General features: G+C 60.3%; 1 protein-coding gene across 2 annotated transcripts; it reads left to right on the forward strand.

The window, feature by feature from the left end:
* The first annotated feature begins 1,761 nt into the window (after nucleotides 1–1,761).
* On the forward strand, nucleotides 1,762–22,177 carry DAZAP1 (DAZ associated protein 1). 2 transcript variants are annotated; one of them, XM_079703598.1, is made up of 13 exons: nucleotides 1,762–1,876; nucleotides 8,807–8,847; nucleotides 9,325–9,491; nucleotides 9,762–9,827; nucleotides 11,276–11,383; nucleotides 12,209–12,257; nucleotides 15,197–15,279; nucleotides 17,568–17,721; nucleotides 18,655–18,684; nucleotides 18,795–18,935; nucleotides 19,732–19,908; nucleotides 20,498–20,586; nucleotides 21,284–21,412. In XM_079703598.1, the coding sequence occupies exons 1-12, from the start codon at nucleotides 1,848–1,850 to the stop codon at nucleotides 20,584–20,586; spliced, it is 1,134 nt and encodes a 377-aa protein (XP_079559724.1). In that variant the 5' UTR covers nucleotides 1,762–1,847; the 3' UTR covers nucleotides 21,284–21,412. The 2 variants fall into 2 exon arrangements, with proteins under 2 accessions (XP_079559724.1, XP_079559723.1); XM_079703597.1 differs by lacking the exon at nucleotides 20,498–20,586 and having other exon boundaries at nucleotides 21,284–22,177.
* Nucleotides 22,178–22,974: the final 797 nt, after the last annotated feature.

Below are 22,974 nucleotides of genomic sequence, written 5' to 3' on the forward strand. Positions count from 1 at the left end.
GATGTGCAGGCTCAGCGGCCATGGCTCACGGGCCTAGCCGCTCCGCAGCATGTGGGATCTTCCCGGACCAGGGCACGAACCCACGTACCCTGCATCGGCAGGTGGACTCTCAACCACTGCACCACCAGGGAAGCCCTAAAAGTATTTTCTTTTTAACAGTTTGTGTCTGCCTTCCTTCATTTGACCACATCCTGTGCATGTCATTCACGCCCTTCGTGGTTATTTATCCTGTCACCAGTGGATGGACATGGGGGTTGCTTCCAATTTTCTGCTCTTCTAATAGTGCACTGTGAGCAGCCTAGGGCGTGTCTGTCTGAGCACTTGGGCCGTGCTCCCCCGCCCCTCCCCCAGTGGGGAGCCAGCCTCCCCCGCCCCCCTCAAGTGTTACTGGTTTCTTCTGACCAGAAAAACTTCACAGAGCCCCCAGGGGGAAGACAGAACACCTGCCCAATGCCACCTGAGGCCACTCCTTTCCCCTCTGCTGAGTCTCTGCTTCTCACCTGCGAATGGGGACTAATGAGTTACTCTCCTCTGGTGGGACTGATGATGCCAATGTGCTTTGCAAACTGTAAAGTGGCCAAAGTGAGGTGTATTTTAAATGTTTTATGTTACACTGTTTGCCTGTGACCTGGTTCCTTGATTCCTCACATTTGTTTCATTTTATGGTGAATCAGTTATATTGTCAGGCTACCAAGAGGCTGAGAAAGTGAGTGGAAAGTCACCACGCAGCACAAAGCGCCATCTGACAACACCATTCAGGTCAGCTTTTATTATGGTCCGTGTAGACCTGGGTTTCTCCACCTTCCGTGTTGACGTGTTGGGCAGATTATTCTTTGCTGGAGGGACTGTCCTGCCCATTGTAGGATATTTAGCAGCATCCCCAGCCTCCACCCACTAGATGCCAGTAGCACCCACCTCCAGTGGTGACAACCAAAACCGTATCTCCAGACATGGCTCATTGTCCCCCGAGGGGAGAAGGAGGCTGAATCACCGTGGGTGAAAACCACCGGTGTGGACAAATGCGGGCAGGACAATCCTTGGCACATGGCAGGGACTCAATGTGTTTTCATAATCATTGCATCTACAGCCAACTGTTGGATTTGATTCCAGTTCTTTCCTTGAGTAAGTGACCTTGGGCAGGTGAATGAGCCTCTCTGACCGTCGGTATCGTCTTCTGGGGGCAGCGGGAGCAGTCTAGGCTCAGGAGCCGAACGTGGCGCCGAAGCCTCCCGCGGCCCGGTGGGATGAGGGCGTGGCCTCTTCCCACGGCTGACCCCACGCGCGCCCCCGCCCCGCACTCGAGACTGAACAAGGAAGCCGCAGCCGCGCCTGCGCCCCGCGGTGCCTAGCCCCGAGCGCCCGGCCGCGCACGCGCCCCGTGCCGCCGCGCACGCACGCACGCACGCTCGCAGCACGCGCACGCACAGGGCTCGATCCGCGCGCTCCCCTCCTCGGGCGGGGCCGGCGCCGGCGCGCGGGACTCCACTTCCCAACGTGCCCCGCGGCGACGCTTGCAGTCGCCGAGGAGTTAGGCCGACGCGCGGCGGCCAAGCGGCGGCGGCGCGGGCCCCGCCGCACGCACGCACGCACGCACACGGGCGCACCCCTGGCTCCGCCCCCGGAGGCCCCGTGCGGGAGCGCGCCCGGGCGTGCGCAGGGCGGCGGCGCGGGCGCGGGCGCGGGGGCGCGCGGTGACCGTTGGCGCTGAGGGGAGGAGGCAGCGCGGCCGCCGCCGTTGCGCAGATCCGGGCCGCGGCTGTGGGGAGGGCGCCGGGGCCAGTGACCTTCCGGAGGCGGGAGCGAGCCAGGGGGCCCGGACGCCGAGCGCCTTCGCCGCCGCCGCCGCCATGAACAACTCGGGCGCCGACGAGATCGGGTGAGGACGCGCCGGCCCGCGCCGCCGCCTCGGCCGGCCCCCGCCCAGACCCGCCCGGCCCGTCAAGGTCACGCCGCGGGGCCGTGCCGAGCCGGCGGCCGGGAGCCTGGGGGCGCGACGGGCCGGGGGCCCCTGGGGGGACCTGGGGGTCCGGACGCCCCGCCGCCTCGTGGCCGGGGACCCCGAGCGGGAACCGGGGGTCCGGGGAGTTCTGTGGGTCCGGGCGCCTCGCCGCCTCGTGGCCAGGGACCCCGACCTCAACCGGGGGATCCGGGTGTCCCACCGCCTCGTGGTCGGGGACCCCGAACCTCCATCGGGGGTTCCGGGGAGTCCTGGAGGTCCGGGCGCCCCGCCGCTTCCTGGCCAGGAACCCCGAGCCTCAACTGGGGGTTCCTGGGGTTCCTGTTGTTTCCTGCCTGGGGGAGACCCCGCCGCCGAACCGGAGTTTACCGCAGGGAGACTCTCGATCGGGAACCCGGGGTGTGTGGGGGGGTCCGGGGCACCCTGTCTGCCCCCACGCCTGGATTTCTCGCTGGGCGGGGGGGATGCGGAACCGTCCCTGTGCTCGTGCTTTTCCTCGGGGATCTCGAACAGGAACCTGTGGGGTCCAGGGAGCCCCCAGCCCGTGCACGAACTTGGCGGGTCAGCGCACGTGGCGGCCCGGTCGTGGGGGGGGGGCTTCCAGTTCTGCCGCCGCCCAGCTTCTCCCACCCGGGACTCAGCGAGTGCCCACTCCACCATCTACTCTCTTCCCAAGTGTAGTTTCGCAAACCGAAGGCCCGAGGGCCAAGGTCATGGGGGGCCGTCCCCGGTCTGCAAGCAGCGCACCCCGCAGTGTCCACCATCTCAGCGCCTCCGCGCCACCTGATGGGGTGTCTGCAACTGTTGTTTTTATGTTGCTGGAGCCCCTTCCTGCTCAGCCCCCACCTAACCCCCATGGGCGGGTTTAAGATAAAGAGAAAGAGAAACTTGGGCGGTGGACAGACAGGCTTGCTCCTGAGGTCTTTCTCCTTGGTGCAACTATTGGTGAGAGAAGGTTTGTTATAGCTAAGTTTCCCTTTTAATTATAGTCTTGCCTAATGCTAAACGAGCTGGAGAGGAGAGTGATCCCAGAGGAGCTAGGAAATCCCATTCTGCCCTAGTCTAGGGGTTTGGTCTAGTTTTCTTTGCAGAGACTGGTTTCTACAGCATCAGCGTAATTTTACAGTTAAGTTCTTTTTGCGGAGATGGCAAAACGGCCTGGGCTGGGTTTCCGTGGCCTTGTGTACATTTCTCCGTACGCTTAGCTTTGAACAGATGTGGTGTTTACAAAACGCTTGATTTGGTGAGTAAGTCATTGTTGGCTGGTGGGTGGCTGGCCTCACTGAGCCCCCGCCAGGTTCCAGCAGCACGTTACACCATAGGACATAAAGTGTGTTTTGTGGGCTCCCCCTTCCAGAACCCCACAGCGTTTAGAGGACCAGAAAGAAGGCGTGTAGCTCCTAGCCTGCTTTGTTTAGGAAAGACATACAGGCACTGGAAGCCTGAGCTGTGTGTCGGGTAAGTGAAAAGTTGCAGCGCTTCCGCTGGGAAACTAGGATGTGGGTAGAAAGAAAGTTGCGGCGAAAGGGGCAGGACCTGAGGGAGCGGCAGCAGGTCTTCCACAGCCACATGGGCCTCTTTTCCTGACAGCCAAGCCTTCCGCGGCCAAGAGGCTGACTTCTTTAGGCCTGGGCTGCCTTTCCTCTCGCCTGGGAAGGCAGGGAGCTTCCAGATCCAAGAGGCCTGCCCCTCGGTGTGCCCTCGAGGAGAGGGCCAGACAGGGGTCCCTGGTGGTTCACCCCTACAGCTTGTACCAACCCCTGGGAGAGGGTGGAGCCAGGATCCAAGGCTGGGTCTGGAGGGTCCCACCCTCTGCACCGCAGACCCATGCCAGACCCATAGGCAGCTTGGGGAGGCCGCAGAGCAAGTAGCAGAACCAGGATCGGGATCAGGGACCTGCCTGGCCGCGTTCCCCTTGCCACCCTGGTGAATGCACCCAGGTTACCTGAGTTCTAAAGTTGTAGATGTCAGGTGTCCCAGAAACTTTATTGCTTTGCCCCAAAACATTGGTCAGTTTCTGTTTTCTGTGGGAGCCTTGTTTCCGTTTGCTGTGGGAAGTCCGGGTCCACCTTGACTTCCTTAATCTGTGTGGCTGTTCTAGTTCAGTGCTTGTGACCCCATCTGGCTCCCTGGTGATGGGCCCTCTTGGAGTTTCCCGTGGGCGGGACCACCGTTGTCCACTTGGGGTGGTCACCGTGTGGGAGCTCGCGTCATGCTCAGACGAAGTGGTAGCCATGTTATGGGGATGTGACAGTCTCACTGATCGCTGACGACACCCACCCTCCCCTCAGACCTCCTTCGCTTTGATGTCTGGTCAGTCCCTCCCAAGCGGCTCCCAGGCCAGAGGGGCGGATCCACTGTCTGGACGGTACCTGCGTCCTCAGGAAGTGGGTGGATGCCTGGGGTGCCGCCCCATCGGGGATCTGCACTTTTGAGTTTGAGCCTTTGAAGGCAAAGCTTCCCCGCGTCTGGACTGTACAGGGGCTGGCGAGGCCACTGCTTTTAGTTCATGTTTTTGTCATCTTGGTTGTCACAGTGGCCCAAGTGGAGCCGGGGCGGGTCTTGAGGGCAGAGGCCCAATAGGAGCAGCAGGTGTCACGCGTGGCCTCGTGGAGCCGGGTGCCACGGGCAGATGTCCTCCCTCCTGGGCCGCCTGGCGGGACAGGCGCTCACCTTGCTGAGGGCTGGGGAGCGGTCAGGGTTGTGTCCTGGTCTCCGTGGCCTTGGAGAGTCCCCCTTAAAGAGGGGTCCCCGGACTGAGGTTCTGGGGGCTGACGTGTCATGGAGCCAGAGAGGAGTTTGAGGGGGGGTTTATCTGGCAGATGTGGTTCTGCTGGTGTTCCCCCGGGCTGGTGAGACAGGGACCCTTGGATGTGACTGAGGGGAGGGGAGGGTCCCAGGGCGAGGAGGGACCTGGGGGAGGGGAGGGAAAGCAGCACTGGGTCTCTGGAGAGAGACGTGGGCACGGCTGCTCAGGACAGAAACGCGGGAGGTGGATGATGGGGGGGGCACATGAAGGCTCAGGTGACTTAGCACCGGAGGGGTCCTGGGGTGGAGCCTGTGGGTCCCTCATGGGCGCGGCTCTTTCTGGAATGGTTACTTGCGGAGGCTTTGAACGCAGAGAGCCTTCCGTTGAGCTCTGGCTGGCCCCATGGGTGTAGACCGGGAGCACGCAGGGCCGAGCTTCCTGAGGCCTGTGGGCGTGAGCGCCCTATGGGGGGCCGCTGTGTGGTGGGGGAAGAGGTGTCTCCTGCCCTGTAGAGGTGGGAGTGGAGGGCCCTTTCTCTGGGGCTTCTCTCTTGCATTTTGGAGCTGTCTTGGGCTCTGCAGGGTGTGGAACAGCATCCCTGGCCCCCAACCCCTCTATGCCAGAAGCCACAGATGTCCCCAGACGTGGTCCAGTGTCCCCTGGGGGCAGGATTGTCCAGATGAGACCCCTGTTTGGGAGCATTTGCTCTTTGAGGCCTGGTTCCCAGTGTGTCCATGCCGCTCGCTCCCGTGGGTTAGGACGTGTGTCCCAGGGCTCTTTGGACGCCTGTACAGTTGGCTGTGATGCTGGGGGCTGCTCCACTTGACTCCCTTCTGGTTCTGGCCGTTGCAGTGGGCCCAGCACCTGAACCTGGTGGCTTGCTGCCCTCTGTGCGGGGCCCCTCCTCAGAACCCCTGCCCTGGGCTGTGCTGGACCTCTGTAGCTTCAGCTCTGACCCCTCCCTTGGCAGAGCACACTGAGGCTTAGAAGGGTAAGGGGACTCGGCCAAGGTCACTCCCAGGGTGGCCAGGCTAGAATTGGGGGCACCCCTGCAGGTGAGCGCGGCTGTGTTTCGGCGGAGGTCGCTATCTGGGGGGCTCCGGCCGGCGGGGGTCGGTGGGCTGTGGTGTCTTTAGGGAGCTGGCGCGCCTCCCACGTGCTCAGCGAAGGTCGGCCCAGGCTTTCCATGTGTTGTGCGGCCCCATAGTTTGTGAGAGGTCATCTCACCGGCCGGCGGAGGGAAGCCCGGCCGGTGGGGTGAGACCCCTGTCCCGACCACTGTCTTTTGGGTGTCCAGTCTGTCACAGCAGAAGGGCTAGAAGTGGGGTGGCTCCCTGGCTGCAGAAAGGCGTGAATGCAGGCTCTCGAGGAGAGGGCCGCCTGCCGGACCGTGTGAGGGGTCCTGGCCTTGGCCCCCTGCCCTCCTGGGCGCGGCCTGTGGTGCCTGCCGTGGGCAGCCTGGGCCGGGGAAGCCACCGGAGCCTGACTTTCTGGTGTACATACTACACAGTTGCCCTAAAGTACCCAGAGCAAGAACAGGGGAGTCATCCAGAGCATGTTTCCATTCAGCAGCCAGAAGAGGGTGAGTGTTTCCCGGACCCCAGCACCCGGTCACTTGTGCCGAACCCCTTCCTGGAGGAAGGCAGCGACCCCATCCTGGCAGTCGGGGGGCAGGCCCCGGGAGCCAGCGCTGACTGCAGACCTCCTCTCGGGTATCCAGGGATGGAGGGGTGTGACAGAGCCAGGAGGTCCCCTGGGGCGGGGTGGGGTCTGTGGGAGGGCCCCCCAGTTTCCAGCTTCAGCTGAGTGATGACTGGCACCCTTCAGAGCAGGGAAGGGCTGGAGAGAGGCTGCCACGCAGAGTCAGCTGACCCTTCATCTGCTGAGTCGTGTGTAAGCGCCCAGAAAGGCCTGAGGTCATCTGGTGCCAAGCAAGTCTGTCTGGGCCATCCCCCGATGGCGGCAGGGTGGGCAGAGCCCGGCACCCTGTGCAGGTGTGTTGGCTGCGATACCGGCGATGGCGCCAAGTCTGCCTAGAGCCCCCGAGTCCCTGCCACCGCGGGTCAGCGAGGTCTCCCTGGGCCTTCCGGAACCTTCCATCTACAGACAGGGAGCAGGAGGAAAGGAAATATATGAAGCACTCAGCACAGCGCTGGCATGGGGTCTCCGGTCACATAGAGCTCTCTCCTGTGCCAGCTGTGCTTCTGGCATCTTCTCATGGGTGAGCAGCTTTTGCCTCCTAGTTTCTCCTCACGCCGGCCCCGCTGCGTGCTTTCCGTGCCACGTTCCAGCCCTGTGCGCCTCTGGACGCTCCTGTGTGTCCTGTTTTCCAAGAACAGAAACATTTTCTAAATACAGCACAGTGATAAAATCAGGAAGCACATATCAACACCATATCATCATCTAATCCACAGGGCAGATTCCGGTTTTGTCAATTTGCACAGGTGATGGCCTTTCTCTCTCTTTTCCCCTTAACGTCTGATTTTGAAATTTAAACGAGGGCTGGAACCTGGACTGGTCAGACCAGTTCCTTCCTCCTCAGCGGCATGGGGGTTGGGTTGCTTGGAGGGACTGGCTGACAACCTTCCTGTTCTGATCACATGCAGGCTAAACAGAGGTGGGTATTCCTCTAAGTGAGTTGGCGTTTGTCTCAGGTTTTTTGAGAATGCTCCAGGTCCTTTGTTTCTTCAAGCTGCTTTTCCACAGCAAACCCGTTTGTGCTTGTGCCCAAGGCCTGGGTACAGAGGCGGTCCATTGCCGGCCTCAGGGCCCTTCGGTCATCGCCTGCCTGGGTGCCAGGCCCTGGGGCAGTGGGGCACAGCTGCGGGCTCTACTCCCTCCTCTCTGGGAGGCAGGAGGAGCCTGGCCTGATCTCGCAGGGGTGCGTAGGGGACAGGACAGGAAGGTCACAAGGGCCAGGTGTGAGCTGGCCTCCCCATCCAGAAACGCGCTCTGTGTGGGGGGACGGGGACATGTTGAGGATGGCAGGGGCCACCTGTCTGGGGCGGGGAAATTGTTTCTTCCACACTGAGTTTCTCTCCCCCAGGCAGAAAGCCGCAGTGGGAGGGACCCCGGAGTGCGGGCCACTGCCCTGCAAGGGTCTGTTCTTGCATCCCGGCTGCCGGTTCTCGGGCGCTCGGGGGCTCAGCGCGCTCAGCCTCGGGGGGCCGTTTTGTCTTCAAGCCAAGCAAGGTGGGGTTGGCTGTGGATGGGGACAGTGCCTGGGTGCCGTTCCGAGGGTGACAGTGTCATTCCTTTCCCCGGGGCAGCAGGCGGGATGGAGAGCCCCGTCCCCTGCCTACCCTATCACACCTGCCCCGGATCGGGTTGGGAGCCTGCAGCACAGGGCACCTCTCCGTTCACTTAGACCCAGCCAGCCTGAGAGTGGCAGGCAGTGGAAGGCTCCTGGGTTCTGGACCCGCCCCGGGACTATGTGGACACTAGGCAGGGAGGCCACCGGAAGTTTTCCTCTCAAACATTCTAGGGCACCTGTCCGAAAGGACAGCCCGGGCCACCCTGCCATGTCTGAGCTCCAGGGACCTCCCCAGTGATTTGTGGGTCCTTACTTGTGACCACGTGCCGCATATCCCAGCTTTGTCCTAAAGCCCTCATCCCCGCTGTCGTCCGAGTTTGTTGCGTGGCATCTCAGCTCTGGACTTGGAAACCTTTGGTGTTTGCTGAGCAGTTGGGAAGCTGCCCCGTGATCCTGCTCCCAAACTGGCACGGTAGGGGGTGCCGTCGGTCTCTCTTTTCTTACTGTGGTTGAGGTTAGCGTGTACATGCGATTTGGGACATTCTAACTCTCACTCCCGCCCTGTGGGCAGATCTTGGAGGCCTCTTTCATGCCTTTGACTGATGAGGCTGGGCCATGGCTGTGCCCCGGGTTACCGCCTTAGGGTAGGCCAGATGGTCGGCACCTTGGGCAGAACCCTCTTTTTTTGCGGGGGGCGCTGTGCCATGCAGCCTGCAGGATCTTAGTTCCCCGACTAGGGCTTGAACCCAGGCCACGGCAGTGAGCGCCGAGTCCTAACTGCTGGATCACCAGGGAGTTCCCAGGGCAGAACCCTCTTGACCCTGAATGTTTTCTCGTTGCATTGCAGGAAGCTCTTTGTGGGCGGTCTTGACTGGAGCACCACCCAAGGTAGGTGCGAATGGACCTCGGTCTTTGGATTCTGTGAATTGTCTTTAATTCCTGACTTATTTATTGTCTTGGTTTCTGGGAAGGGGCACTTGATCAGGAGTTGATGGGGGCAGAGATGAATGATCGTGGGCTTTGGAACTTGATCTCGTCCTGATGCTTCATGGTCATGGTCACAGTCGGGGAGGGTGGCCGGCTCTGAAGGCAGAGGCTGTTGGCGTGTGGAGGTGGAGCCAGGAGGGCTAGGGATCCGCTGGCTCTGCCTACTTAGCTGTGGCCTTTCTTCTTCCCGTGGAGATGGGGTGCACCTTCCCTTCCCTGGCGCCCCGTCCTTCACCCTCTCCGCTGCCCCCATGTCAGTGGATCAGCCAGTTTAAAGGTTCCTAGTTGCACACTTTACAGGTCAGGCTGACGGGCTGGGAGCGTGTGACCTGCCTAATGCCCTGCTGTGCATGTGCGTGTGTCCCGATCTCTGAGCAGAGACGCTGCGCAGCTACTTTTCCCAGTATGGAGAGGTTGTGGACTGCGTGATCATGAAAGACAAGACAACCAACCAGTCTCGAGGCTTTGGGTTCGTCAAATTCAAAGACCCAAACTGCGTGGGCACAGTGCTGGCCAGCAGACCACACACCCTCGATGGCCGAAACGTGAGTGCTGGTCCCCGAATAAAGCTTTCCGTCTTGTTGTGTGTGGCTCCTGGGCATGCCTCTGTGCCCGAGCTGTGGTGTGTGTGTGTCAAGGACTGCTTTCCTGTGGGGTTGGTTTGAAGGGGTTATGGCTCCGAGCTTAGACCGGGCGCTGGGCCAGGATGCGGCCCGGGCCACCTGATGGGCCCTGTGCCCCTGGCCCTGCTGCTCACACCTCTGTGGGGGAAACAAGCCTCCTGTTCACCACTGCTCCTTTGAAACTTCCAACAGATCGACCCAAAGCCATGTACGCCTCGGGGGATGCAGCCGGAGAGGACGCGGCCGAAGGAAGGATGGGTAAGGGCTGGGGCCTCCTGCTGGGTGTCCCGCAGCCGCTGATGCGAGGGGAGCCGTGTCTCTGACCTGGGTCCTTGTTCACTCAGACTGAGCAACAGGAGGGCTTCCGGCATGAGGTTGAGCAGCTGAGAACAGCTCGGGTCAATTCAGTGTTGGAAGTATTTTATCTTGTAGCCGAGAAGTTTCTTATTAGTCTACCTTGCGAACGACGGCTCACAGCCATCTGTCGTTAGGAACCTTCCGTTGTATCCGCGCCGACTGCTCCTGGCCGACCCCCCACCACCACCGCTCAGCGCTCTGCTGACTGCTTCCCTCCAGGGAGGAGGCCTGCTGAGTTCAGAACCCACCTTGGGACTCTGTGAGCCGCGTGTGGCCCCCGGTGCCAGGCCAGCCGTCACCTAGAGTACCCTGTCCTCGAGTAAAGCCCTGCTGGACGGGCTGGCCTGGGGGCTGTGTGGGGCTGGGGCCCGGGCACCTGCATTTCCTTCAGGGGCTCAGACCAAGGGCGTATTTTTCCCGCTTTCTGTTAGGAAATAACAAATACAGAAAAAGAGTGGTACAGTGAACACCTAAATAAAACACTGCCCAGATTCATCAGTGGTCAGCATCAGTGATCTACACAGCCGTCCCTCGGTGGGATCTGCGGGGACTGCTTCCAGGACCCCCGAGGTGACCAGAATCCACAGACGCTCAAGTCACTTACGTAAAATGGCCTGTAACCTACGCACGTTCTCCTGTGCACTTTAAACCATCTCTGGATGACTCACGATACCTGATACAGTGTAAATAGTTGGCTGGCGTGTGGCAAATTCAAGTTTTACTTTGTGGAACTTTGTGGAATTTTTTTTTCCGAATATTTTTGATCCACGGTTGGTCGAATCCAAGGACGCAGAACCTGTGGCTGCGGAGGCCGGCCGTGTGTGTACCCCCCTCTGCGCCTGCCCCTGCCGCTGGCACCCTGCCCCCACGCCCAAAAGTGCAGCCTCTGCGTCCCCAGCTGCTGGTGTCTGGGGGGTGGTAGGAGGTGGCAGCGCAGGGTGTCCACAGAGAGCGGGGTCCGGGCCAGAAGGCGAAAGAGGTGGCAACTGAGCCTCAGTTACCAGAACTTTCCACCATCCGTGCGTCACCAGCTTACACACTGCTCCTGGAAGCGAGCCTGGTCTGCCAGTTTGGTTTGTGCAGGCCACCCTGGTACTCGTTCTCCTCCCCTAAAGCCCTGGGTTCCACACCGCAGAGCTGGCAGGTGCCGTGGGTGGGCGCGCTTGGGGCGCCCCAGCCTCTGTCGGTGGGTGGACACGTTCGTTCGTACAGCGGCCGTTGTGGTTTTCTGGACTCACTGGGCTCCTGGGGTGTCTGGTCTGACCTTTAGAGGCCACACCGTGCACAACAGCGGGGAGTGTTAGGAAGTTTCCGCACGTGAACTAACCATCTTCTCCTTGAAACAGCAGAAAGGACCCAGGAGTGATAACAGTAAATCAAATAAGATATTTGTCGGTGGAATTCCTCACAATTGTGGTGAGACAGAGCTCAGGGAATACTTCAAGAAATTCGGAGTGGTGAGTTCTCCCCGCGCCAGCAGCAGGTCGGTCAGGGCGGGAGTGGCACAGCCCTGTGTCCTGGGGAAGCTGAGCCTGGCACAAAGCAGACCAAAGCCGCATCCATTCCCTGCGTGGCTAGTTATCATCCCAGGAGAGGACTTACTGTAAATGGGGCAGACTGACCTCCTGGAAGGCCCTCGGGTTGGTTGTAGCCACCGTGGTAGAAAGTGCTAGATGGTGTCAGGACGAAGGGGCTGGGCTTGGGTGAGGCTTCCGCCTCCTCCCCTAGGATGGGGGGCGGGTGGGTTTGTTTTCTGGAAGAGGCTAAAAAACTTTGGGGAGCTGAGTTCTAGCGGGGCAGACAGGACACAGGCAGGGCTTAGGGGGCCAGTGGGCGGGGAGGCTCTCCCCTCATCCGAAGCAGAGACACGAAGTCCCCGCAGGCTTCCGCCGGCCACGCATGCCCCGGCTGCAGCGTGCTTGCCTGGTGGTGCCTGTGTGTGCCCAGGGCCTGGCAGGAACTTGTGCGGAGCGGACGAGGAGGGGAGCGTGGTGGCCCAGCCAGGCCGGGGACTCTGATCCCGAGTGGGAGGTCCTGGCTCTCGTCTCCCCACTGGAGCGTGGGGCCTGGGCCCCTGGTGACCAGCCACCCACCCTGCCCCGTGAGCACCCCTCGGCCTGCTCTTGGCCCCGTGGGTCTCAGAACCCAGGAAGCCGGCCTTTTGCCTCAGGACTTCCTGCACTCGACAGCCAGTCCCAGGCAGCGGGGGCCGGGAGTGTTATAGGCAGATGTGCCCATGCCACCTGCAGACCTGGGCCCTCAGACGCCCATCTCCCTTCCAGGTCACAGAAGTGGTCATGATCTACGATGCGGAAAAGCAGAGGCCTCGAGGTAAAAGAGATGGAGTTTGTCCCTGGCCTTCCCCTCAGATGGCAAACTATCTCACAATTAGGTGGTGGTTGTAGCGAGCCTTGCCTCAGGAGAGGGTGGTTTGGAGACTGAAGTCCCTTCCCACGCAGCCCCAGCCTGTCTGCTTCCCAAGGGCAGGCGGTACAACCTTTTTTTTTTTTTTTTTTTTTTTTTTTTAGCTCGTTCTTTTGAAGTTTTTACAACTTGGCATGAATTTCAACATGGTTTCTGTTTTTAAGGGTGTCCTGAAAGATTAGTCTTTCTTTTAAATTGTGAACTTCCTCAATTACAACCGTCTCCTGTTTTAAGTTCACTCCGGCGAAGTCAAGGAGTCTCATTTCATGTCGTCAGGCTAGGTCTGCCCCAGCTCGGCTTGAACATGGAGTTCCCTTGATCCATCCCATGCTTTTTTCTTCTTTTCTTGTTCTTTTTCCCCTAAGTCGGCGGGGCGGGTGGGAGGAGGGCAAGGAGCCGCCCCAGCGTGCCCGCACCAGCCTCCCCCAGCCGCCACCTGCACGTCCACTGTGGTTTGCGGGGCTGGGGCACTGGGCGCCCAATTTCCGTGCCCTTTGTTTTTCTTTCTTTTCTTTCCTTTTTTTTTTTTTTTCCCCCCTGGCTGCTGCTATTTGTCCCTGCCTCTGTGTTTTGGTTCCTGAACCGCTTTTGGACCAGCCTTGTGAGCTAGCCCCTGCCCAGCCCCTCGAGGCATCCAAGCGTGGCCGGCGCCGCCCGCAGCATGCGCCCGCCATGCTGGAGAATAGTTTGCCATTTGAACCTCATTCTCCTCTTCCTCCATGATTAAGTAACGTATTCTCACTTCATGTCGATTAAGCTGTTAAGTCTTAGTCTTAATTTTAATGTAGACGTACATGCTTAGTGACATACTTAAGTGTTTCATAGTAAAGTACAGTAATGTTAAGTAAGTTGTTTTTCCTTTTCTCTCTGTGAATTGTTTGTGATTAACGATATCTCTTTAGATTTCTCTTCTCCAGGTGCTAAATTATATCACACAGGTACAGGCCAGTCCCGCAGTCAGAGGAGGGAGCGGGCTTTGCTCCAGTGGGGTGTAAACGAAGTTTCAGTGTGTTTCTGTTCCGCTTCCTCAGCGGTGATGTCGCCTCTTGACAGACAGACGCGTCCCTAGAAGCCCCGCCCCGGGGCTCCTTCCCCACGACTCACCGCCTCTTGCACTCTAAGGACCACGAGCCCTGTGGCTTCAGACACTCCTGCACTTGGAGAAAACGTTCACTTTTTCACATGCCGTTCATCACCCATGTTGTGTTCCACCATTTGCCTCCGATCTTGGGACGCCTCGGGACGCGGGGGTCCCGAGGCTGCTCTTAGACAACCCGTGGGCCGCCTGTGGGGCGCCAGGCGGCTTGGGCGGGGTCTGGGCAGGAGGGGCTGCGGGAGAGCACTCGGGGCTCACCCCTTGGCCCCGTTCCCGTGTGGCTCCTGCCATCCTCCTCCGCCATAGGGCTTGGCGAGTCCCCGCACGGCCCCCAGTGCTAGGCGGGTGGAGGGCGGGAGCTGTGCCAGAGCCAGCAGTTGGTCATCGAGCGGCCCGAGAGCTCGTCCCTACTTTCTCTCCTTCCTGAGTCTTCTCCGAAGCCTCCCTCCCTCCCTCCCTCCCTGTCCCTCGGTGTATCTGAGGCTCCCCGTCCCCACCCCGGGGCTCAGTCCCCACACACCCCAGCCGCTGCCTTTGCTCCCTCACACCCTCCCGCGTGCCCGCCGCTGCAGCCCGTCTCCTCCGGTCTGTTCACGGTTCCTCCCCACGCTGTGCGCAGGTTCTGTGTGCGTGTGTCACTCTCAGGCACGTGCGTGTGCAGAGAGGACGGGCCTCCCTGCGAGGCTGCCACCCACTGTTCTGAGCTGCCTTCCCTCCTCCATCCTTCTCCCACCACAATTTTGCCAGGACTCTTTCCACGCGGTTCGCACGACTGTGCTCCTGCATCCTTCTTTGCTCAGCTTGAGAGGCCTGGAGGCAGCTGCTCCTTCCTGGGCGCTCCCTCCCCTGCCGCTGGCCCCACCTCCCTCCCCATGCATCCACCTCCCGCGGTGCTCCATGCCCCTCCCCACAAACCCATCTTCCTCCCCTTCTGGGCCCTGGCCCTTCCCCTGGCCTGTCCTTTGTTGTTCGGGGTCTTCCGGCAGCTGGCTGCCGTGGGGGGTCTGTAGTGCTCAGCGCAGATGGGCCCTGGGGAGCCAGAGCAGCAGCCTGAGGGCTGGACACTCCACGCTAGCCAGGCGGCCGCGCTCACCAGACCAGCAAACTTCGTTTATACTGCACTCTCTTGTGTTTGGGAAACGCTAAATTGTTTTTCCCTTTGAAATTGTCCTTTTGATGACATGGTGCCTCTTGCTCTTGCTGCCGACAGCAGTGTTTGACCTGCTGGAACCCACTGTGGCCTGTATCTCTGTGTATTTATTTATGCAGCTACGTATAGATAGACACCTGTATACATACGTACGTTACCTTGGCAGAACTCCTCGGGCTTACCCAACAGCGTTGGGCAAGCTTGGCGAGGCTCTAACTGGTAGAGACGTACCTCTGTTAAGGCGCTAGAACAATGTACGGCTGCTGTCAGCACTAGCTGCAAAGCGACTGCCAGCCGAGGGGGAGGACCCTGGGTTTCAGAAAAGCAGAAGCACACCCACGACACACTCGGGGCTGCCCCCAGCCGGGCCCTCAACTGCCCTGCTGTCCGGGCTGCTGCTAAGATGCGCCCCGGTGGTTTCAAGGTCATCTCTGTGGAGGAAGCGGCGTTTGGGCTGAGACGTGCTCATGCCCCACAGCCTTGCACACTTGCTTCGCTGAAACCCTCGGTCGATCCCTCGGCCCGTCCCTAATACTGTTCATCATCCTGTTTTGTGTCACAACACCCTGCTACCTTGATTCACTCTTCGTCGTTGGCTAGGTTTTGGATTTATTACTTTCGAGGACGAACAATCAGTGGACCAGGCTGTCAACATGCATTTTCACGACATCATGGGCAAAAAAGTGTGTAGTTGTAGTTTTATTTTACCTTAAGACCAAACTAAGTCTTAGGCAACCTAGGGATTTCACTGGAGAGGAAATCCCTTGACAGGAGGAGGGCCGGGCTAGTCATCCCGGGACCCCCAGCTGGGGGTCGGACCGGTTCTGGGAGCCCCTGGGGGGCGGCCGGTGGGGCGGGCAGGCTGGCGTCCAGTGAAGTCACGGGTTGCCTCAGGCTTGGTTTCAGTGACCACTCCTTCAGATGTGTGTCCCCTCCCCTCCCCTCCTGTCCCACGCCGGCCCGTAAAGTGCCGGGCCGTGAACCTTTGAGAACAGGTTCCGTGTAAAACTGAAGGCAACGTAAACATCCTGAAGGATTGGTTTTCCAATTGGGTCACTTACTGTGAACTCGGTGCCGGCCACACGCTCCTGATAGTTCTTAACTCCATGCAGTCAAGTGACCTCTGGTTGTTTCATCTTCATACTGTGTTGCTGCCACGGAGGGAGCCTCTCGGGAGGTGGCCCGACCCCTCATTGTCCGGCCCTGAGCTTGCTGAGAACTTGGCTCTCACCTGAGTAGCTGGTGGGGGGCTGTGCAGCCGGCCAGGGTGCCGCCCCTCCCAGGCCCTCGGCTTGTCCTCGTCCCCTCGGCGAGCCCAGCCCTTCTGCCAGAGCCCTGCGTCGGCTGAGACGTGGAGGGGATCTGGCCCCAGGGGTACCCCCCCCGCCCCCTCGCTTTACAGATGGGCGGCTGACTCAGTTCCACTCGAACCTGACTGTGCAGGAGACACAGTCATGCTCTCAGTTTGAGACGTTCATTGATGCTCCTAGTTTAAGGTTAGCTTGCAGATTCCAAGGGTGTGCGCTGTTATGAACACACATTCAGAGGAGCCCGTGTCCCATGTTTTAAGGTCCTGTGGCGTTTACAACTGGGGAGAAGTGAGGTCCTCCTTCAGGGACAGAGAGGCCCTCTCAGTGCACGGATCTGCTCCCAGGGGCAGAGTCCAGCTCCGGCCGGGTCTCGAAGGGCTGGGGCCCACTTGTAATTAAAAGCTAAGGGCAGAATAGGAACACTAAAAGAATATGTATACTTTTTAAATCACAGGGCTGCTTTGCTTTGTAAGCAGGAACCAAATTCCCTTAAGGAAAGCGTGCAGACTCATTAACTTGAGTTCTTTGAAATGGGTCCTCTGGTCCTGCTTTCGCACCGCCCTGAGCTACTGGGGATTTTGTTGCTGTCCATGGAGCATCCTCGGGGCATCGGAAGGTGGGGTCTTTGTGCCTCTGTCGCCCGCCTGTCTGTTCTCTCCCAGGAACGCCTTTAGGCAGAATTGATGGGATTCTGAATACAGGATGCTTGGCGCACCAGGCTGTGAGGCCCCAGGGACGACTCCAAGTGAATTCATTGTCTCTCTCTCCTCGCTAAAATTTATCCTACAAACAAGAATAACTGGGGATTCTAGAATGCTAACGCAGCCCTGGAATCGGGGGTCTTTGTTGTCAGTCGGCCCACATTGGAAAGGCTGTGTAGGCGGGGCTAGGCCTGGTGGGATGGGTACCTCGGTCCCCTTGTCCCGCCCTCCACGTGCTGTGGCTCCTGGCACGTCCAAAAGCGGAAGGGTCCTGGGCTGCTGACCTAACACAGTATGAAGATTGCTTACTGATTCAAATGTCCATTTTATTGCATGTTTGTTTACTTTTTTTGTTAGATGTAATGTAAGATTCTCTTATCACATCCATTCCCTCTGACATTATTTTGAGTTAATTGAGATTCTTTAAGCGTTAGCCTGGGGAAGGTAAGTCTTTATCTTCCATTAGACATTTTAAATAAAAAACCTAAGTAAACCAACTGTGTTTCTCAGGTATGAGCTGAAGGGTGCAGGCAGGGCGGGGGCTTTGGAGAGGGCCTGCACGGCCGGCCGGGGAGGCCAAGAGGAGGGCCGTGATGGTTGGCCCGAGCCTGGCCTGCGTGACCCTGGGTTGACACTGCCCCTTAACTTGACTGAAAGGCCCCTGTTACGCACAGAACTCTCTGCGGACTCTTGGCCCTCAGCCCTGCTCTGCAGTGGGTGGGGCTTCATGTGTCTTACAGTTGGATCTGTTGTACCTGAGAAACATTTTTTAGACAAAAGAATTTTAAAAACTTTTTAAAGAAAAAAAGTTACTGGCCTAAATAAGGTTTATAGTTAAGTATTTAGTTTTAAGTCGTAATAAGATGCTAAGTGTAGTCGTAAGTTATCTGAGGGTGTGTCTGAAGGGAAGGGGGTATGAGACTCTCAGCGTCTCCCTAAACCAGAGCTCAATTTGTCTAGGTGGAAGTTAAACGGGCCGAGCCACGGGACAGCAAAAGCCAAGCACCGGGCCAGCCGGGGGCCAGCCAGTGGGGCAGCCGGGTCGTGCCCAGTGCCGCCAATGGCTGGGCAGGTCAGCCCCCACCCACATGGCAGCAGGGGTATGGCCCGCAAGGTAAGGCTGGCACCCCTCCCGAGGGGCCCATCCACAGCTGGGACGCGCCCACTGGCACACGTGCGGGCCATGGGGGCCAGAACCTGCACCAGGGCCCCTCCCTGTCCAGGGCTGGGTGGGTCTGTCCCGTCTGCCGCCCGCGGGCAATGGGAGTGCTGGGCTGGTGCCTCCGGTGGAGGTCGGAGGTGTGTCCCCAAGGGCAGGTTCCATGAGGCCAGAGTGGGAGATGGACGTGGCCTGACTGTCTCGCGAGCTCTGGTCGGAGGCTTTAGGGAGAGTGGGGTTTCCACCCAGCAGGGGGGAAGCATGGAGTCCTGCCTCTTGAGCCCTTTGGGTCTATTCTAGCTCCCCGGGCTGCGGGCCCTCCGTGTGGGGCTGGCAGAGCTTTTACGGGCAGCTTGCGGGGGAGGCTTGGGGTGGCCAGGGGCCCTGAGCCAGGGTCCAGGAGCCTCCATTCCCTTTAGAAACCCAGAGAAGGAACACTGTCCAGGGAAGGGCACCGGGCGCCCCCAAGCTCATAGACTCGTTTCTGCATGGCTCCAGGCTTTATTCCTGGTCTCTCCAGGGCTGGCTTTTAGAATGGTTTTTATTGCAAAACAAGCCACGGCTGTAGGGAACCATCTAGTGAGACCAGATGCCCTCACACCCACAAGCAGGGCAAGAAGCAGCGCTTGGCCGGAGGCCGCCCTAGCTTCCTGCCTCCCAGCCTGAGTCCCACACATGCCACTGAGTCCCTGCTCTGGGGGCATCCCCGCCCTCCTGACCAAGGGGCTGCTTGGAAGAGCTGGGGCCATGCGACCCAAGGAAGGCTCCCCTCTGACGCCTCTCCTGCACCCGTGATGCGTCAGGACACCAGGTCCCGTGGGGGGGGGGTCCCCAGTCCACGCCATATGGCGCTGACGCAACACCCACCCCTCTGTGTTTTCCCCGCAGGGATGTGGGTGCCAGCAGGACAGGCGATTGGTGAGTCCCTGTTGGGAGGAGATGGAGAGAACAGGGTGTGAAACTGGCGGGTGGGGCTGGGGGCTTCTGCCCGCCCTCAGCCTGCCCTCAGCCTGCTTGCTGTGTTCCAGGTGGCTACGGACCGCCCCCCGCGGGAAGAGGAGCCCCCCCGCCGCCCCCGCCCTTCACCTCTTACATCGTGTCCACCCCTCCTGGAGGGTTCCCCCCTCCCCAGGGCTTCCCCCAGGGCTATGGCGCGCCCCCGCAGTTCAGTAAGTAGCCGCGGGCCCTATTGGGGGGTGCCGGGGGCCTGGGAGTTGTCGGGCACAGAGACCCCCCTCCCCCCCCTCTTGCTCACCTTAATCACTCGGGACCTGCTCTCCGTACTTCACTTGAGGGGGCTTGATTCCCTTGCTGTGTGCTCAGCTGTAATTGAAGAGGCATCAGATGGTCAGCGCCCCTGGAGGGCTGGCGCGGGCCTTCCGTCCCCCAGCACCGTGCGTAGAGGGGGTGCGGCCACACGTGGTGACCATGTGTCCATTGGGAAAGAGAAGTGCCTCACCTGATCCTGTAGGGCCGACAGGCAGCCACTTGAGTGTGTTGTTCGGCTGGCCGGAAGTGTCTTCCGCCTTCCTTCCCTCGTGGTCCTTGGGGCGGCGTGCTCAGCGGCCCCCTGTGGCCAGGGACCCAGGACCGGGCAGTGCAGCCCTGTAGCCCAGACCAGGGCCTGCGGGCCACCTGATGACCGGCGTGCCCTTACAGGAGGGGCGCCTGCTCCCGGCCCAGACCCCGGCCAGTTTCATTTCTGACAAGAAAGAGCGGGGCGCCCTTCATGGACGGCTCACGACTTCCCGCTTTCCCAAGGCCACCCGGGCAGCGGACCCGCCCCGCTAGGCATGTGCTGCCAGGCTAGCGGCTGGTCGGGCTCTGCCCGGCGGGGGTTGTTTCCTTGGCTGTGGGCCCGGCCTGTGGGCGTCCTTGAGGCCTGGCTGCTGGGGTGGAGGTGGTCTGGGCGGCTCCCCGAGGGCGAACACTGCGTCTGTGTCTGTCTTTCCTGTCTGCCTGCAGGTTTTGGCTACGGGCCTCCACCTCCCCCACCGGATCAGTTCGCCCCCCCGGGGGTCCCCCCGCCACCAGCCACTCCGGGGGCTGCACCTCTGGCCTTCCCGCCGCCTCCGTCTCAGGCCGCCCCGGACATGAGCAAACCACCGTCGGCGCAGCCCGACTTCCCGTACAGCCAGTACGGTGAGTGCCTCGCTCCCCGCATCCACGCGCGGTGGGGAGAGCTCGAGAGACCCAGGCTCGAGCGGGCCTGAAGCAGGCGCTTGGTTTCTGGGGTCTCGGCCAGGGCGCTGGCGCGGAGGAGCATCCGCGGCTGGCAGACGTCCGGGACCTGTGCCTGGGGGCGCCCCGGCAGGCCCTGCCGCCTTGGGTGTCGGGGTTTATAGGGCGCAGGGCGGGTGTGAGGGCCATGCGATGTCAGCATTGTGTGTCCCCAAGGGTGCTTGCCAGGTAGATGCTGGAAGCCCAGGGTCCGCACCCATCAGAGGAGCTCCTTTGGGGACAGGGTGGGCCTGGGGCTCTGCTGGCGCTGAACAGACGCCCCCAGCACTCCTACATCGCACGCTCTTGTTCCCCTGGGGGCTTTGCCCGGCCGCGGTTCCTGAGCATGTGGGTTCTCGTCTCACCCGGAGCAGGACGTGGTGGCGGTGGCGGGTGTGGGGTCGCCGGCCCCCGGTGGGGGTGTGCGAGCGACAGCGCGTGTGCCCCTCCCCGCCCCTGCTCCTCTGCCGAGGCCGCCTGGGGCAGTCAGCCTGGTCTCGTCTCTTGCCAGGCCTGGGTACCTCTTCTCCAGAGCCGCCAGGCTTCGGCCCTCACTTTGTTTACACTCTTATGGTCAGGCTGAGCAGTGATGTGGCCTAGGTAGGTGGCGCCTCCTCCTCCACGGTCCCCACTGCCTGCGCCCGGGCCACGATGTCGCCTCCTCTGCCATCCTGGGCGGGGGTGGACTCGGCGGTGCCCTCGGGGACGGGCCCTTGCCAGGGCGAGGATCTTGGCCGGCCACCGCCCCACTGGCCCCGTGCTCTCCTTCCACGGGGCAGCACGGTGGGCGTCTGGGCCCCTGGACGGCCCCCTCTGCTGCTCATGGTGCGGGGCTGCTCCTGCTTGGAGGAGGGGCTGCCCGACCTGGACGGACTGTGTAGGCAGCACCGTCAGGGCCAAGCTCTGTACCTGTACCCCAGGCTGGCCTGTCACGTTTCCTCCCATCCTGAAATCTGTGCTGAGTCCACCCTGTGTTCCACCCGAGGACAAACTTTCTAGAAGCCTGTGGTCCACCAAGGCAGGCCAGATAATCTGTGTCTCCAGGCTCAAGGGCTTCTCCAGCCGTGAGGGCAGGGCAGTGAGTGGGGAAACGGGCTGAGAGCAGACGGGACAGACGAGGGGCCCGAGGGGTCTTGGAGCTGCTTTTCTTTCTGTGCAAGACAGCTGCCCAGGGTCCTGCCGAGGCTCCCAGGTGGGCCCTCACCCTCCGGGTCCACGCCTTGCCCCGCGCAGGGCCCTGGCTGTGGGTGCCAGTGGGAGCGGAAGTGGTCCCAACTCACTGAGCCCTTCCCTGCAGGTTACGGACAGGACTTGGCGGGCTTCGGACAGGGCTTCTCAGACCCCAGCCAGCAGCCCCCCTCCTACGGGGGCCCCTCGGTGCCCGGCTCGGGGGGTCCCCCTGCCGGCGGAAGTGGCTTTGGACGCGGTCAGAACCACAACGTACAAGGATTCCACCCCTACCGACGCTAGCCGCAGCACCTTGAGGATGTCAGGCGGCTGAGGCCAGGATTCAAACTTGTGAACTCGTGACAATCACAAACTTGGGGAAAATACCAACTGGAGCGTGGGGGGCTTCTGGCGGTGGCTGTGGGCATCTGGACCGAAGTTTTTAAACGTATTCTTTCTCTAACCCATCAGCTCAATAAAAAAGTCACTGGTTCAACAACAGGGTTAAAAAAATTCTTCAGCTTTAATTCAAAAAACTTCAGGTTTCTTTTTCTTCCTTTTTTTTGAAATTATTTTCCTGAGCCTTTATTTTACCGTATATTGTAAACTTTTATGTTAAAGAAAAAAATATACATTTACAAATTGTGAGATTTTTAAGAGAAATTTTCTACAATGTATACTCGCTTATTTTTTAATTTAAAACAGGGTTTCTGTCGGCACTGGTGGAGGTGAGGGGCGTTTTTAGTCCCTCACTCCTGGCTTTGAGGGTTGGGACTCGTTGGTCCAGAAACTCTGGGAGCTTAAAGAAGAAATCTACTGAGTGTGTTTTGTTTTTTTGTTTATTCTTTGCTTTTGTCGACTGGCGTGCCTGGCCATGTCTGCAGGTGCGCCGTGGGGCCGCACTCGCCTGCGTCTGCCCTGGCGTCAAGTACCAGGAGGCCGGGCCAGCCCATCTCCCGCGCTTGGGGCTTCAGGGCGTCCCCGCTGACCGGTTTGAATAAAGAAAGTGCGTTTGGATTAGAAACCCACGCTGTGTCCGTTATTCCCTCTGCTTGGAGGAGCCCCTTTCCGTGTGGGGAGCCCGGGCTCTCCTTGGCAGGTCTGGGGCTTTGGGGGATCTGGTCTTGGGGGGGTGCCTGGTCAGAGCTGCAGATGCAGTGAGGGACCCTGGGTCCCAGGGTTCAGAGGCCACTTGCCGGGCTCCAAGGAAGAGACGTCTGCACACAGTTGGGTGGGGCTGGCCAGGCTTCCCCCGCCCTTGCGGGAGTGACACCTGGACTGTGTGGCCTCGGGCAGGCTGCTCATCTTTCCACGAAGTTGGCCGTGGACATGGGTGGGGGGGCTGTCGACACCCCCAGTTCAGGGCCGGTGGGGTGCAGCTCAGGGAGCTGAAGGTCGTCATGGTGGGCGCTTGGTGGGGCCCAGCTGTTGTTCACAGGGTCCGAGAGGCAGGGCCAGGCCTGGGCAGTGGAGCAGCTTGAGTCCCAGCAAAGGAGGATCCCAGAGAAGCAGAGGGAACCTGGGGGCCAGGGAGGCGGGGTGGGACGAGTTCCCACCTGCAGAGTCCCCTCTGCCACGTGAAGTGGTGGGGCCGTTCTGTCGTAAAAACGACAATCAAGATTTCAGAACATAAATCCTGGATAGCTCCAGTGTGCCAGGCTTGAAAATGCGGTGAACTAGATAGCCGGTGAGCCCCAGCCCAGTGCACTTAGCGGGGGAAGGGACGCTTGGCTCAGCCCAGAAAGCCAGTGAAACGGGCATCTTCTCCCCCAGACCCAAGATGACCCTCCAAGACTGCACCCCTCCTCCACCCATCCCTTC

The sequence above is a fragment of the Hyperoodon ampullatus genome, assembly GCF_949752795.1.
Source record: "Hyperoodon ampullatus genome assembly, chromosome: 4".
Classification (NCBI taxonomy): domain Eukaryota; kingdom Metazoa; phylum Chordata; class Mammalia; order Artiodactyla; family Ziphiidae; genus Hyperoodon; species Hyperoodon ampullatus.